Source organism: Psittacula echo (genome assembly GCF_963264785.1).
Source record: "Psittacula echo genome assembly, chromosome: 3".
NCBI lineage: Eukaryota > Metazoa > Chordata > Aves > Psittaciformes > Psittacidae > Psittacula > Psittacula echo.
Genome location: NC_137736.1, coordinates 49,317,871 through 49,334,172, shown reverse-complemented (window position 1 = coordinate 49,334,172; position 16,302 = coordinate 49,317,871). Strand labels below are relative to the sequence as shown.

The window sequence follows — 16,302 nt, the reverse complement described above, 5'->3', positions numbered from 1 at the left end:
GAAGAAAGGCAAAGTGTCCCAAGCACTATTCTGCATTTTATCAACGCTGGTCTGCCCATTTCTGTTACATAGGTTGTAATGTAACTTGTACAAGTAATATGAGACTCACTGTGAATTTGGAAAAGTAAAAACTTATTTAATAACTTGTAAACTGAGGTTATAATGTCTTTTCTATATCAGACACAGCTCCGAAACCAGCTAATCCATGAACTAATGCACCCAATTTTAAGTGGAGAACTTCAGCCACAGGCTGTTCCAAGTGAAGGGAGTTCACTTTTGATCACAGCTTCTAACAGTCTGGTAGCAGATCATCTACAAAGATGTGGCTATGAGTATTCACTTTCTGTTTTCTTTCCAGAAAGTGGATTAGAAAAGAAGAAGGTAAGTTCAGTAATTTACCTCTTCTAAGACTTCTGTAAGCTTTGCTTTCTAGGGGTTGTCATATTCCAACAAAATTAAAAAAAAAAAATTAAATCTTTTTTTATGATAGTGAAATGCAAACACAAGTGCAGCTTCTGATCATGTCCATAAGGGATTTCTTTATTCAGGGCTGTTTTCGTAAATGCTGGCAATAAAGTAATGATGCTGTTCTGGAGAGAGACAGCACAAGTCTTAAAATTGCACTTGCTTCACCCATAGCTGCAGTCTGACATGACTGAGTGTGTGACAGAGCTCTTGGAGAACTGATCCCTACTAAAGCTAACCTCTTGTTTGGCCGTTCAGTTCCCTGAAAATGTGGTTCATGATCAGTTTAAGCTGTTTTGCCTAGAATCTGTGGCTGAAAAGTACAGTCCCTGCCCTCTCTCTGTTTCTTCTCTATGAGTATGTGATGGGGTGAAGCTGTTTCTAACTGAAGATTAATTTTTTGACCTGATGAGTGGTTAGTGAGCTCATCTGACTGGTGTGATAAATCAAGAAAAGGGGCAAGAAGAATAGCAAAAGCATGTATTCAGGGTGGGGAGGAAACTGAACTCTCTCTTTTAACAGCTTCAGTTGATCATGTAACTACATGCTGACTGCTGTATGTCTTGGGTAGTGGAAATAAGTAAATGAAGTACCAGAACAGCAGGCCACTGAAAATTGTTTTACAAGGTGATAAATAGGTCTTTTTTGAATGGAAAACATTCTACAAATATAAAACAGTGCCTATTATGTATTTGAAATTATTTTAAATTGGTTAACCTTTAACCTTTTCTAAATTACCATCTCCTCTTTCTCTCCTCCTTCCCCTTCCCCACCCCCCAAAGCTGTGGACTGTGCAAGATTTTCTCCAATTTATGAGGATCAATCCAAAGTCCAGTCTTTACAAATCACTGGTAAAGTTATTTTGCTTTTGAAAATAAGCTTAAATTACAGTGGTGATGAAATAGACTGTCTAAAACATCTTTTATTTTTTGCAGACTTCAGAAACTCGGAAGGAGAATAAAGGTACAAGATGTTTCTACATGATGGAGACAAGGATAATTGTATCAGCTTCCTTTTTATTAAGATGCAAGCAATAGAAATTCAGATTTCTTGAGTGTATGTTGCTATGGAATAATGTGGATTCAGTCAGATTTTGAAACTTGCAGTACACCAGGATGATGAGTATTATATTTCAGGATTATCCAGCTGCCGTTTGTGGTGTGAATTAAATCTTAACATTCACCTACAAAATAGATGACTTGGGTAGATATATGGAAAACGTCTGTAATCAGATATGAAATATAATGCTCTTGAAGCTCTTCATGGTAACTTGGCAAACTCAGACTTTGGATTGTGTTTGTAACTGCTTTTATTAGCTTGCTAATGTACTTCAAAAGCTAGTTAAAGATTTAATTTACTTTACATTGTTTTATATAAGAAATAATTCCTATGTTTGTATGATGAAATCTAGCTATATTGTACAGCCTAAGGTATCTTGAACTGCAGAAACCCTGTTACATAGTGACCTCATAATTAAAGTAGTAAAAATCTCCTCTCTCAAATGACGTCGGAAATCAGAGGCAGAGACATGAGTGAAGGGAAAAATTGGAAAAGGACAACTTTTACAGCGTGAGGTGGACTGGATTATGCTTATAACAAAATCTTAAGATCTTACTAGTATTGCTTTTTACTTAAATACTTGGTTCTTTCCATAAATTGAATAGGTTTGGTTGTATGATTATGGTGGTTTCATTAATTACAGTCTCAAATTCAGTTTTGGTATGAAGTCAGGCCTAACTAATATATTGGATCTTGACAGGTTTTCTCATGCAGATTTTAACTGGGCTTACAGAGCATCATCTAAGCAAGGAAACTCATGACACAGAAACTCAGACAAACTCAGTGCCTCCTTACAGAGAATCTCTTGGTAAGTTTTGGTAAGATTCTATACACAAGTCTCCCCAGATATTTCATATTGATCATAGAATCATAGAATAGTTAGGGTTGGAAAGGACCATCTAGTTTCAACCCCCCTGCCATGGACAGGGACACCCCTCACTAAACCATGCCACCCAAGGCTTCGTCCAACCTGGCCTTGAACACCTCCAGGGATGGAGCATTCACAACTTCCCTGGGCAGCCCATTCCAGTGCCTCACCACCCTCTCAGTAAAGAATTTCTTCCTTATATCCAAACTAAACTTCCCTTGTTTAAGTTTGAACCCATTACCACTTGTCCTGTCACTACAGTCCCTGGTGAATAGTCCCTCCCCAGCATCCTTGTAGGCCCCCTTCAGATACTGGAAGGCTGCTCTGAGGTCTCCACGCAGCCTTCTCTTCTCCAGGCTTAACAGCCCAAACTTTCTCAGCCTATCTTCATACAGGAGGTGCTCCAGTCCCCTGATCATCCTCGTGGCCCTCCTCTGGACTTGTTCCAACAGTTCCATGTCCTTTTTATGTTGAGGACACCAGAACTGCACACAATACTCCAAGTGAGGTCTCATGACAACAGAGTAGAGTGGCAGGATCACCTTCGACCTGCTGGTCACGCTGTTTTTGATGCAGCCCAGGGTTGGCTTTCTGGGCTGCAAGCGCACACTGAAGCCGGCTCATGTTCATTTTCTCATCCCCCAACACCCCCAAGTCCTTCTCCGCAGGGCTGCTCTGAATCTCTTCTCTGCCCAGCCTGTAGCTGTGCCTGGGATTGCTGTGACCCAGGTGTAGAACCTTGCACTTGGCATGGTTCTATTAATGGCATTCTGTTAATTATATTCATTCATCGCTTACTCAAATGCAGCCTGAAGTAGTTATAAGTAAAAGTCATACCTGTCACTAATATGTTGATTTTCTAACCTTTCTTAAAATAAGGCCAAAGTCCTGTAACAATTATTATTTTTTTAATCACTCAAATGTTTTCTTAGGCATTTACCTAAAACCTGTAATATCTTAGATAGATTATAAGTGTTATGTGCTGCGTTATGTTCTGAAAAACATAATTGCAAATGAGTGTTTTTCTTCTCTTCCTACAGTCGTGTTTCAGTGATAGGCATATATTGGGAGTTCTTGTGTATTGCATGCTATTAGGATATATATGCATGCTTATTAGTAGTAAAAACCACCTTAACTTTGCATGCAGAAGAAAATTCTTGTCCATCCATGACAAAGAGAATGAATGACTATGTAATAATAGCACAAATAGTGCTTACACAGCAAAGTGCCTCCTCCAATATAAGTGTTTTGTGGCACAAAGCTGATAAATGGTGTTTCTTTGCTGCCTCTGCTTCAGTAGCACACAGGTTTGTCTTTCTATGACAATGCTATTTAGGTAAACTAAGGAACTTCCTACAGAGAGACAGGTTCCTACAGTCTTTGGCAAGATAACTATGGTGTCTTAAGTTATGATAGATGTGTTGCTCTTTTTGTAGCTGAGAAGCTTCAGCTGATTGATGAAGAGTTTGCAGACTCTTATCCCTGGCATCAGAAATACGAATCTTTAGAAGCTAAACTTCATGAATATAGAAAAGAAATAGAGAAGCAGTTTCAAGCAGAAATGTGTCAAAAGGTATAACTCTGGTCATTGAATTTGAGAGACATTTGTTAATTTTGACTTTGCACATTACAAAGTTTTAATGCTTAGTGTAATTTGAAAGAAGAAATCTAATAGTGAGTTGCAACAAACACAAAAGGCTAAGTTAATCCAATATCAATTGTTATTTTGATGACATTGCATATGTATATTTTCCGTTCCTTTTTTTTGAATGTGCACAGAATGTTAAGCTTTTTGTTCTGATGTTAATTTGTAACACAACTTCTTATTTTGATTGTTGTAATTTGGTAAATTATATTTGCTCTTTGATGATTTTGTTTTATAGAGACATGTTTACTCTGCTTAGTTAAACTATTAATTTTCCTTCCCAGTTAAGATTTTGAAGCTTGAATTTCAGTGTAATGCATAGCAACTGAGAGGTGTGAATTGCTGCTGTGTAGCTTGACAGATAATTGATTTTTAATAGTGATGAGAATTTACATACTATTTCAAAACATTACACAGAAACACTAAAATCATAAGAGACACTATTATGAATTCTGTTTTTTTTTAATTTCTGAAATTGAAGACAGCTCTTTTAGAGAATTTCTCTTTATTTTGTGAATAAAATTAATTTTTTTGCCACATAAACCCTCAATAATCCTTATGTCTGAAAAATGGAGCAGAAGAATATACTGCAATTAATTTAAATATGGATTTTTTTCCCCTTAAATTTCTGTCAAAATAAATACTTTGTTTGCTTAGAAAAAAATTAAATTAACTCTAGTTCATTCAAATGTGGTATTTTTTCCCAGTAATTTCTGTCAAGATTAATAGTCTATTTGGATATAGAAATGATACTCTGGTAATAAGTTACAATTCCTAGATACACTTTTAAAGGTATTCATCTGCATATAAACTGTTTGATGAAACCAGATGCGTCGTATTTATTCAGCTCGACTAGTAGAAGGATGGGCAGTTAAAACTTCCTGTTCCCTTTGGTCTTTATTCCCCAACTGGCACTGTCTTTTCAGCATGTAAAACATGTTAATTTGTGTGTCATTAAGTTTGTTTAAGCAAAGTAGTTGAAACAAAGGAGACTGGAATCTTAACCAGTTATACATAATTTCTAAATTCAATTACCTTTACACAGATTCCTTAGCAGTGTGATGTGAATTACTGTAATACGTTTCTAAACCAGTTTGTGTGTGTACAAGTGAAACTGTACTGTCTCACCATTTCTTTTTTTCACAAATTTTATGCTCACAGATTAGACATTCCTACTATGCTTTTTCCTCTCTTTAACCTTGTTTTCTTCAGTCTCATAATTTTTCTGTCATTCTCTTTTTATTCTTTTGTTATTTCTCGTCTTTTTATCTTGTATGTTTGCTTTCCATTTACTTCCATTTTTTTATTATAATTCTTAATAAACATTTTTTTTCTTGCGCATACTGCACTTCACACATTGTACGGACGCATGTTCCCTACAATTCTTCTGTGTAGTTGCCAGATTCATGTTTTCCTGTTTGTATGCATTTATTTTTTTATTTTTTTTTCTGTTGTGCTAAGAACTCCGTGAATCAGGTCTTCTGTTTCTGTAACCCTCTTTGTGTGGAGTTCTGCATATTTTTTTTTTTTTGACATGTTCGGAATTTCTTTTGTGTCCAGATGAATTTCTGTTGTTCCTGAGCGATTTGCGGTGGGTTTGCTTCTGCCGTTTCTTGCATAATCAGTCAGAAGTGGTTCTTTGGGAAAGGGGCAAGAATAGAGGGTGTCAGAGAAGGAATTAAAGAGTATGGCCATACCTTAATTGCAAGCAGAGTACCAGTCCTGCAGTGTGTTTTAATTCATAGGTCTCTGTTCTGCTGTTGCCTAAAGCTATTAGTTTTGTGTAAGATCTGCTTTGGGATTCCAGATAAATGCATGAAAAGTATGTGATACATGCAAATAGTATGTGCTGCTAAGATGTTTTTATCACAGTAATTTATTTTCATTGAATTATCATTTCATAATAAGACTTTCTAGGTGAAATTTAGAATTGTCTGAGGAGGGATTGTCTCTGTCAATTTGAAGATGGTTCTACTTAACCCTGTCTTCCTCTTTATGTAAAAGCTAGAACATTTTAAAGAAGTTGAAATAGCAAAGATTAAGATGGAGGAGAAAGCGCAGACCCAGAAAGAAATCTCTGAGTTGCGTCATGAGCTAGAGAGAGCACATCAAGCAAAGGCTGAAGCCTTGATTTCTCGTGAAAAGAATGCTATTGAGAGGCTTCAAAAGCAGCAAGAGGTAAAGTTCCAAATATTTTTTTCTTAATCTAGTACAAAATGATTCAAGGAGTTGCTTAACCTGTCCTTTTATCTTTGGGAGGTTTACCTTCAGATCTTAGTTGGCTTATTAGTGAAAGCTTTGAATTTACTTATACTCTCATAATTAGGAGAATGCATTTAGCAACTGCAAGAATGAGTGTAGGTTGGAAAAGGAACAGTTCTGCAAGTTAGTATTGAAGGGTTTAAATGTAATAAATACTTTTAAATCTGTTTTAATAAGTTGAATGTTGCTTTTAGTTGTACTATAAATTGTTTTAGCTCAGAGGAACACTAAACTAAATGGAATATGTAGACTGTATGGTATGCATATGCCATTTCTCTGTGTCATTATATGTTGTATATTATTAATAGCCACTCTCTTTACTATGAACTGTCATCTCATTTTGGTTTTTTGAACACTTTTTCTTAATGAGTTCCTCTTTCGGGCTGTTAACTCTTGGTGTTTTGACAGAGCAGTAACTGTTACTGCAGCACACAATAATTTGTATATAGTTCTAAATGTCTTCTCCCAATTTCTATTACCTTTCAGTTATTGGAGGAATAGTTTAATTGCTGTTCTGTTTTCTGTTTGCCTAGCCATTTCCCTGGTCTCAGCAGTAGACCTCTCTATGCAAATTATAGCCATCCGCAACTGCTAACCACGTTTTTGCTCTGTTGTGGTGGTGTGGTTTTTTTTGTTTGGTTTTGGTTTTGTTTTGGGTTCCCCCCCCCATGGGAGCATGGTATTAGTTAGCAAAGCAATCATGCAGGTCTCTCTATATATTATTATCTATGTAGATGGTATCTACCATTGCCCTCCTTCCAATCTAAAAATTAAACATCACTATGATACGAATTGTTTTCATGGTTATGTCCTTGGAAGTTTACAAGAAGACCACCTGTTTTATGCTGTCAATGTTCTTCTGTGAGCATGAAATTAATTCAGTAATTAAAACAAAAAGAAAAGATTACTAGGTCAACATATTTGTCTAGTATTGTGTATGAATATCTGGTTGGTCTTGTTGGTGCAACTCACTTCATTTACCTGGAGACTCTTTAACAGAGACCAGAAGCTCTGCTGAGTTGAAGTATATTTAAACTAAAGGTAGAAAGTCATTTAACCTTTTACTAAGGTAACTTTAAGCCCAGGCAGTATGTCTTGACAAACTGCTCTGTTTTTGCACCAGAAGCAGCAGCTAAGTCTTTCAGCATTGTCAAATGCCCGTGGCTGCAAACTTGATATGACCACCCATATGGCAAAATCATAATTTTATTCTTCTTAGGCACTTATTATTTCTTTGGAAAGAAATAATGACTTGTGTGCTAAGAAGATATGTGGAGTTTGGTATTAACATGTTCATCACTTGGAGAATCCGTTTTCCAATTTGTTTGATTTCTGTAAATTAAATGACAAAAATGGAAAGACTGCTGGTTTACTCAGTTTCAGTTTTAAATCATGCTTTATCGGGGCATTTTGGCATTTGCTTTTTCAATTTTGTTTTTATGAGGCGCATACAAAACTATTGTTTATTTAAAAAAATTCAAGTGTTTTGAACATATTAATCATTGTAATTTTTTTAATTTTTTTTTCTTTTATAGAAGTTTTAATCTATTTCTTAAAGGAAAGTGTTTACAGATAGACTGCAATGACTCCATCCAAACCATTTTTATTCAGGATAAAAGCAGATAAGGAATTAAAAAAAAATTACAATTGATCCTGGATCTTACTTTAAATTATGACTATATAAATAATATTTATTGGAGTAAGACCAATTCCTGAAGGATATCTTTGAAAGTTTGAATGTGTTAAACAGTAAATACCTGTATAAAGTATGAAGTAAAAATAGAAATAATATTTTCTGATTTAGATAGAAGCAAAGGAAGTGTATGCTCAGAGACAAAGTCTACTGAAAGATATTGAAGTCGTAAGGACCAGAGAGGCAGAACTGAAGCAAAGAATTGAGGCATTTGAAGTGTAAGTTGCTGAAAGGCATATATAATGCTAAATGATGCTATTGTCCTTTTTCTGGAAAGCATGCTTCAAGATGTTGCTACTTCTGTGACATTGAAATAGATTATATATCCCAGAAGTTATGTTCTGTATTTTGAGCAGTATTGTGTACTGTCTCTGTTAGCAGGGATACTCCATAAAAAAAAAAAAAAGATGATTTAGGGTTTTTTAATATGCCACCTCATCCAACCAAACCAGTGCAGCATCACATTGGAGGCAATGAGCCAGATGTTCGTTTTGAAGTGCTTAAATTAAAAAAAACCAAACAACAAAACCAACACAGTATGTAACCATAACATTCATGTAGCATATATATGATATTTTGCTTCTTTGGAAAAATTTAGAAGCAAAATATCCTTACTGGGTTTTTTTTGTTTGATTTGTTGTTTGGTTGGTTGTTTGTTTTTTTAACTTGTCCTTAGTAAGATCATTTTTTTTTTGGTTAAATAAAAAATATAACCGTTTGTAGACAGGTTTTCTATACTACTTGATGTCATTACTTTGTCATCTGGCTTTTATAGCAAAATGAGCATCCTGCTAACAGAAACTTGGGTTTTTTTAACAACCCAGCAGAGGGTGCTGGTGGAATATCATGCTTAGCACTATCTCCTCTGAAGCATTTCTGGTGTGGGAAACTGAGTTAGGGTTAACCTGAGTTAGCTGCATAATTGGTTGGTACTGGATTTTAAATAGGGCAATTTAATTTCTGTCTCATCTCCTTGTTCTTAATGAATTACAGTGACAGATTCTGATGATAATTTTAAATTGCTACAATGTTCCAAGCAAGCGCATTACCCTTTGATGTCTCTAAGTGTTATTAAAAAAACCAAACCAAATCAAAACAAAAACCAAAACTAGTTTTGGCTCTATAACTGGTCATTGTCTGCATATTTATGGATATTTCAGCTCTCAGAAACTTCAGGAAGAGAAAAATAAAGCTATTGATGATGCACTTCGACGTCGGGAGGTTGCTGTGAAGAACATAGAGGACACGTATGACCAAAAGCTTAAGACAGACCTCTTAAAGTAATTTTTTCTTTTGTTTCTAATAGGACACATGCTACTTCTTGTGAAAACAGAATAATAAATTCTGTAGGATTTCTTTTGACAAGTATAACAAAGCAAGGACTTTGAAAAAGGCAGTCGTTTTTGTTTTAATCAGCTTAAATTTTTTCTTAGCTTAGCTCTTTGCTATTAAAACAAAATGTTCTATCAGGTTCAGAAAAAGCTTGCTATAGGAAATAATTCTCTTTATTAGAGACTGCATTATGTTGCAGTTTAAATTCTGTGTTGCTATCTGGGAAAGAGATGTGACATTAGTTGCATGTTTAGACAGAAGGATTTGAAGCAGTATTAGTGACTTCTTTTAACCGTACTTAAAACAACTGATCATTGTACAAATGCAGAGAAGATATGGGAAGAAATTAGCATTAAAGAGAGATTATAGGCTTCTTGGAAAAAGGGTGAAAGGCACACTAGCTCACTGTACAGACAGATTGGCTCTTAACCCATCCCCATTTTTGGAGAGGGATTCTCTGATATAGATCACCCTGTTATATTGATTACCATCTGCTTGAACATGGTTTCAAACAATTTGCTTAGAAATGCTCTTTGAAAGCTTAAGACATCATGTGTGACTGCTTTTGAGGTGTTGCAGTGAGCATACCTTTCAGGTATTGGTGAAGTCTGTGCTAGAAATACCATGCCCAGGATTGTGCTCCCCAGTTCAAGAAAGTCATGAGGAAAGTGGAGGTGGTCTACTAAAAGTCTGGCAGGATAGTACTGGAACTATCAGATGTGACTTCTGAATTCATATGGCAGGGACTGTAAATTGTGTCTTGGGAGATTCAGCTTGGACATGAGGAAAAAAAATTCCTGGGAGGATAGTGCAGCATTGGCACAGGTCACCCAGGGAGGTGATAGGATATACATTCTTTGAGATTTTTTTAAGACTTTGGTAGGAAGAGCCACAGGTGACCTGCTCTAGAGTTGGTGGAACTCTTACTTTTTGGCAGGTGGTTGAACGAGGTGATTGGCAGGGCCCTTTCCAACTGTTTCAGTGAGGCTTCAATAGCTGATTTTGTCAATAAATAATTGTGTGATTGTAATTTAGTCTCAGAAAACTGGAATTTACACAAATGCACACATGTGTGTACACACATACTTTGGGAATCACAGAATCACTAGGGTTGGAAGGTACCTCTGAAGATCATCTAGTCCAATCCCCCTGCCAGTATGGGGCCACCTAGAGCAGGTTACACGGGAACATGTCCAGGCATATTTTTAATGTCTTCAGAGAGGGAGACTCCACAAGCCCCCTGGGCAAATTGGAATACATAATTCTTTTTACTTTTAGATATCAGCTTGAATTAAAAGAAGAATATATAGCCAGAACCAATAAAGTTACTGAAGATGAAAAAAAAAATAAAGGTAATGAGCTCTCTCAGATTAGTAAAGTTGCTATTTTATCTCTAGAGCTTTTACTAATAGGTATTGAAATACTGTTGTTACTGAGCAGTCTCAGTGTTCAGTAACAGTGGGATAACTGACAGAAAAGCCATCAAAATAGATTTTGAAAACATGTAGCAGGTTCCAGTGACAGGTCAGCAATTCCTTGCTGTTCAGAATGCAGTGGGAACTGTGAGCTGTTGCTTCACACAGAGGCTGCAAAGCATCCGTGCTTTTTCAGTTTCCCATCTCCTTCTGAAGTCCTGCTAGCTCATTCATTCTCTAATTGAACCCTTGTACAGTCTGGTACCATACCCTTGAATGGTTGCCAGCTTCTACATTTATTGTGCACAAGATGTTTAATTGAAGCTTGGGGAAGAGAGCTGGGACAGATTACATGTTTAGACTTTTAATTTAGGGGCATGTGAAAGAAATGGTATATCATGTGCATATGAATTTGATTTGCTTAATTCTAAAGGAGTATATGTATGCATATGAATATATTCACACTGTGATTTACTTAATTTTGAAGGAGTGTGTATAACATACAGTCGTGTTGAATTAAATTGAATGTTGGGCTTAGCAGCTTAAACTCTTTTTGCTGACACAGTTTTTTTACTGTAATGCTCTACTAATTTTAATTCAGCATTTGTAATCCTCCCTACAGAGAAAGCTTTGCTTTTGCATGAAGAAGCCATTGCTGTTAATTCCAAAAAAGAAGAGCTCAAGCAAGCTATATCACGCACAAAAGAGCTTGAGGTAACTGTAAACATGAATTTAAAGAAGCTGTATTATAGTTAGTGGATTTGAGCTATATTGAAAAAAGAAAATGTGAAATAAAAGTAATTCTTAAGTAGTACAGCAGTTCATAAGCTTCTAAACTGTTCTTTGTCTGCAGCTGGATTTAGAGTCAGTGACGGCCCAGGTTCTGTTGCTGAATAAACAGAATCAGTTGTTGACAGAAAAACTCAAAGAGTTGTCAGACTATCCTTTGCTGAAGGAAGAGAAATTGGAGCTCCAAGTGCAGAATAAACTCCTTAGGCAACAGCTGGATGAGACTCGCAGTGAAAATCAGCATCTTCGAGACAGTCAGTGTGACTGATTTAGTAATTTTCTTGTTTATGTTTCCCTACAAGTATTTGTTTAGAAATAGTTTTCATTACAATCCATTGGTTGTATTAGGTTTACTAGTGTTTGCAATAAATCCCAGCTAATGTTTGAGTAAAATGAAACAGTCCTTGATATTTAAGTTTATTTTCTTTAATATGCCTGTACAGTAGAAATCCTGAATTAAGTGTTGGCTATAATATGAAGAATATCCCTTTCACCCTTTCAGAAAAGCAGTGCAATATTTCTAACCATAGCATTAGTATAATTAATAGTAGTAAAAGAACATTGCATTGTTATTTTGAATTGCTTACCTGACTGTAGTTATAAAATGCCAATTGTTTTTTATGTGCATTTGAGGTTATGGGATGATAGACATATACACCCACTTATGTAAGGTAATGATGTACATTTTTCTTCCAGAATAGGACATTCTGGGTCTAGTTCTTAGATGACCACACCAACAAAAGATTCCATCCTTTGTAAAAGGAAGAGAAAAGATCCCTAAGTATTTTATTCAAACAAAGCTTTGTTATGTTCCTAAAAACAAATCAGCTTGACATTTTGAAGGGAGTATCGTGTAGAAAAGTACGCACTTAACTATTTTACAGCTGACTGTCTAGTATGTCTCTTTCTGGGTAGAGCTGTCCCAGCCCTCAGCAGAGCATCTGGCCTGCCAAGTGGAGCTGAGGAGAGTGGAACATTCTAAGAAGCTGGCACTGGATGAATTTGAAAGTTACAGGCAGACTTTGGAAAAGCAGCTACAAAGTGAGGTAAATTATTCTTTCTAAATAATTTTAATTCTTTCTTCTTCCTGTCATCTTGTTCATATTTATCTATGTACCTGTACAGGCCGTTTATATTTTGGGGTTTTTTTTTATGCTCTGTTTATTTTTATGTAAGCAACTCTAAAGAAAACAAACCAAACATCACCAAAAAATGACCCCAAAAACCCCAACCAAACAAACATAACCAAACTAAGTCTTTTCAAGTCATTAAGTTGCCAGCACTGACTTTCAGTAGGATACTATGTGTATGTGGTTTGACTGGACCTGAAGAACATTTAGGAATTAGTATTCAGACAGTTGAGATTACTCTTTTTGTTTGAATTATACTGATTTTGTTTTTCTCTTAATTTCCTATAGGTTGAGCGTTGTGCTCAATTAAAGGCCCAGCTGTTAGACTCTGAAACTACTGTCAGGAAGTTAAATGTGCAGGTTGAAGAACTGAAACTGCAGGTGAAACAAACACAGGCAGGTTTGTGTCTTACACCAGAGCAGTCCTTTATGAGAAGTTCACTTACCTAACCAGTGTAAGAATTTTCAAAAAGCTTCTTCCAAAAGAACCTGCAGTTACATAGAACTAATACAACACCAGTGAGTGGATTTCAAGTTTAAAATAAAAATCTATTTAAAAGTCCAATTTAAAAAGTACACTTACTACAAATGGAAAACATACATACAGGAAGAAGGAAAAACATTCCTCCTTGAATACTTGCATGTTTTTCTTGTTTTTCCTCAGCATAAAGGCATTAATGTTTGTTTTTAACATAATAACTGTTTTCCAGGAGGCAAGTTGTGTTTTAGTGCGTTTTGATTCTTGAATGTTCGTAATAAGAATAACCAATTTGAAACTGTATTACATACCTCCCAAATTTAAATCACACTTTTGAGCAGTTGTTGTCAAGGCTAATCACTTATGCCACCTTCTGTGGGCATTAGAAAGAGAGAGGTGAAAGCCTAAATTGCCTAAAGCAATTCATTCTGCTGAAGAAATGCCAGTTCTAAAGATGCCTATGCCAAATTGCTAATATCAAGTATGGCAAATACAATTTTGGGATGTATATTTAATTTTAAAATTCTTCAATGATTGCACCACAGTTAGGTATATCCATACTTTATATTATTTGCTAGACCAACATGTGCATTTTTGTATATGGTACAAGTATTGGTACCATTTGGGAACTGGAAATTTGTTAGTGTCAAAATAGCAAGTATAAATTTTAATTAAATGTCTGAAGGTACTGAAGAGACTTTTATTTTGCATCAGAGTTAAGGATGTCATTGAAGAACCATTTATGTAGAATAAAACCAAAGCTGTTAATTTACTGAGAAAAATACAGCCCGATAGATTGGTCTTTTGAGCTTGCTGAAGTGTAGAAGTGCAAGCCAGGTAGCAGACAGCCCCAGAACGTTCCATTTAACTGACAGTTATGGAGAAATAATTAAAAACGCCCACAAACAAACAAACTCAAAGCAACATTATCTATTTACTGTGTTGGTTTTCTCCACTCTTTTTTTTTTTTTTTTTTTCTTATCTAAATAGAAGGAAACTGTTAAGACTTGTTGCCTGCCCTGTATCCCTCACCCTTTAACAGCATGATTGGATTTTATGTGTCCAAAGTGGTGACATTTTCATTTTTATTTTTCATTTAAGCATAATTTAAGAAATAACAGTGTAGAGTGCACACTTTAGGTAGTTTTACGTGGAAGAATTATATATTAAAAAAAAAATCAGTTATTATTTGCAGCTGTTCAGCTACATTAAAAATACATTTAAATCAACTCATTAAATTCTCAAAATTAAGTCAATTCCATGTAAAAGTAATTTTGATCAAATTGGAATTTGAATGCCATGTTTGACTTTTGTTATCGTCTCCTCTCACTGTTTACTGTCACTCGCTTTCATTGCTATCATTTAGCTCTGGAAAATGAAGTGTATCGGAATCCAAAGCCTTCACTTGTTGATCGCTCTGTCCTTGACTTCACTGGTGACAGAGCTGTACCTCATGATATTTATGTGGATAGTGCATTCCTGAAGAATCAGGTTTTGACTGATGCCATGAAGGTAAATGCTGTTCCAAGAGCTGGCTATTGGCAGCAGCTACAGCCATGCAGTGCTTCTACAGATTCTGACCTGGAGTGTATGGCACAAACCCGGGCTAGAATAAAAGAACTAGAAAAAGAGGCAGAGTGTTTGGAAGAAGCCTACAGGAACTACCGACGCAGTGTCGTGCAGGATGCAGCTGCAAGCAGAACACTGAGAAAAATGGAGTCTCCTTTACTCCTACAGTGTGCTGTCAATAGACCACCCTTGTCTGCCCAGCATGAAGTTCTTGAGGATAATCCTAGGTCCCAGCATTCCCCTCTGAGCAGTCCAAGAGGTGAAAAAGACATCAAAAGAACTGGGTCGGTCGATGTCTTTAAGAATCCCTTAACTCCACCACACAGAAGAACGTCTGTTTCAAGATGCCTTTCTTCTACTCCTGTTTCCAAAGTGGAAAGAGATCTCGGTAACAAGAAAGTTTCAGATGGTAAGTCACAATGAGGGCAGGCTGAGAGCTGGGGTTGTTCAGCTTGGAGAAGAGAAGGCTCTGGGGAGACCTTATTGTGGCCTTTCAGTACTTAAAGGGAGATTATACGGGAGATGAGGGTAAACTTCTTAGCAGGGCCTGTTGCAATAGGACAAGGGGCTTTAAGCTGAAAGAGGGTTTAGACTAGATACAAGGAAGAAAGTTTTGACAGTGAGGGTAGTGAAACTCTGGAACAGGTTGCCCAGAGATGGGGTGGATGACCCATCCCTGAAAACATTCGAGGTCAGGTTGGATGGGGCTCTGAGCAACTGATCTGGTTGAAGATGTCCCTGCTGATCGCCAGGGGATTGGAACTAGAAGACCTTTAAAGGTTCCTTCCAATCCAGACTATGATTCTGTGATTGTTAATGTCGTGTGGTATTGGACTTTTCCTTATTGTTCCTCTTGCGCTATGGGAAGAGAAAGATTTAGCAGTGTTAGTCTTTCACTTACTTGTTAACTGCTAAGAGGCAGGAGAAGTCAGAAACAAAATATGCTAGCTCCTTGGAGTGTGACTTCCTCATGGAAACAGATACTGGAGAAATAGATTGAGGGAGGCTAAACATACTGTACTTCAGGTAGGTTTAAGAGAAGATTACGCCATGTAGTTCACTGCAGGTGTAACTTTATATGTTATACTTTATAGATATGCAGAGTTTCGTTCAAAACTAGCAATCAAGTGTAACTACTTTGCAACATTACTTGTAACTTCCTAGTTTTAATAACCTTCCCTCTGTATTCCTATACTTTCATTTAACACTGTAGTTAACATGTGCAGCAAAAGACTGCTTCATCTGGCTTCTCTTAAATTTTTTCCCATCTGAAAAGTCCAGATGTGATTTTGTTTGTTCTTTTTGCTGTGACATCTTTATCAAATATTCCTGAGCAGTTTTAAGGGGGAAGGGATTAATGTTTGGAGAATTGTAACTTGCTATTAATTTGACAGTGCCTAGTAATTATTAAGTCATGTTTTTAAAGGGGCAGTATTCATAAAAGCAAACAAAATAGAAAAGAATTGAAAATTAACAGTACGTTGTGTCAAATCTGCTGTACGTCTGCTTCTCAAGTCACGCAGTTCTTGTTGCCCTAGCCCAAAGTGGATTTAATGGGATGTGAAAAAGAGATACTAACAAAACCAAAAAAAGATAC

At 36.2% G+C, this 16,302-nt stretch overlaps 1 protein-coding gene across 3 annotated transcripts in view; it reads left to right on the top strand.

The window, feature by feature from the left end:
• OFD1 (OFD1 centriole and centriolar satellite protein) overlaps positions 1-16,302 on the top strand; it is a 33,784-nt gene that overhangs the window by 2,764 nt on the left and 14,718 nt on the right. For 2 of the 3 annotated variants that reach the window (XM_080614313.1, XM_080614314.1), the window contains 14 exons: positions 181-381; positions 1,248-1,316; positions 1,401-1,428; positions 2,225-2,332; positions 3,829-3,965; positions 6,042-6,215; positions 8,104-8,210; positions 9,153-9,272; positions 10,603-10,676; positions 11,362-11,453; positions 11,593-11,782; positions 12,444-12,574; positions 12,947-13,058; positions 14,503-15,114. In XM_080614313.1, the coding sequence (XP_080470439.1) occupies positions 181-381; positions 1,248-1,316; positions 1,401-1,428; positions 2,225-2,332; positions 3,829-3,965; positions 6,042-6,215; positions 8,104-8,210; positions 9,153-9,272; positions 10,603-10,676; positions 11,362-11,453; positions 11,593-11,782; positions 12,444-12,574; positions 12,947-13,058; positions 14,503-15,114 (2,155 nt within the window). Of the gene's footprint in view, positions 1-180; positions 382-1,247; positions 1,317-1,399; positions 1,522-2,224; positions 2,333-3,828; positions 3,966-6,041; positions 6,216-8,103; positions 8,211-9,152; positions 9,273-10,602; positions 10,677-11,361; positions 11,454-11,592; positions 11,783-12,443; positions 12,575-12,946; positions 13,059-14,502; positions 15,115-16,302 lie in introns of those variants that run through there. The other variant, XM_080614315.1, reaches the window with a different exon arrangement.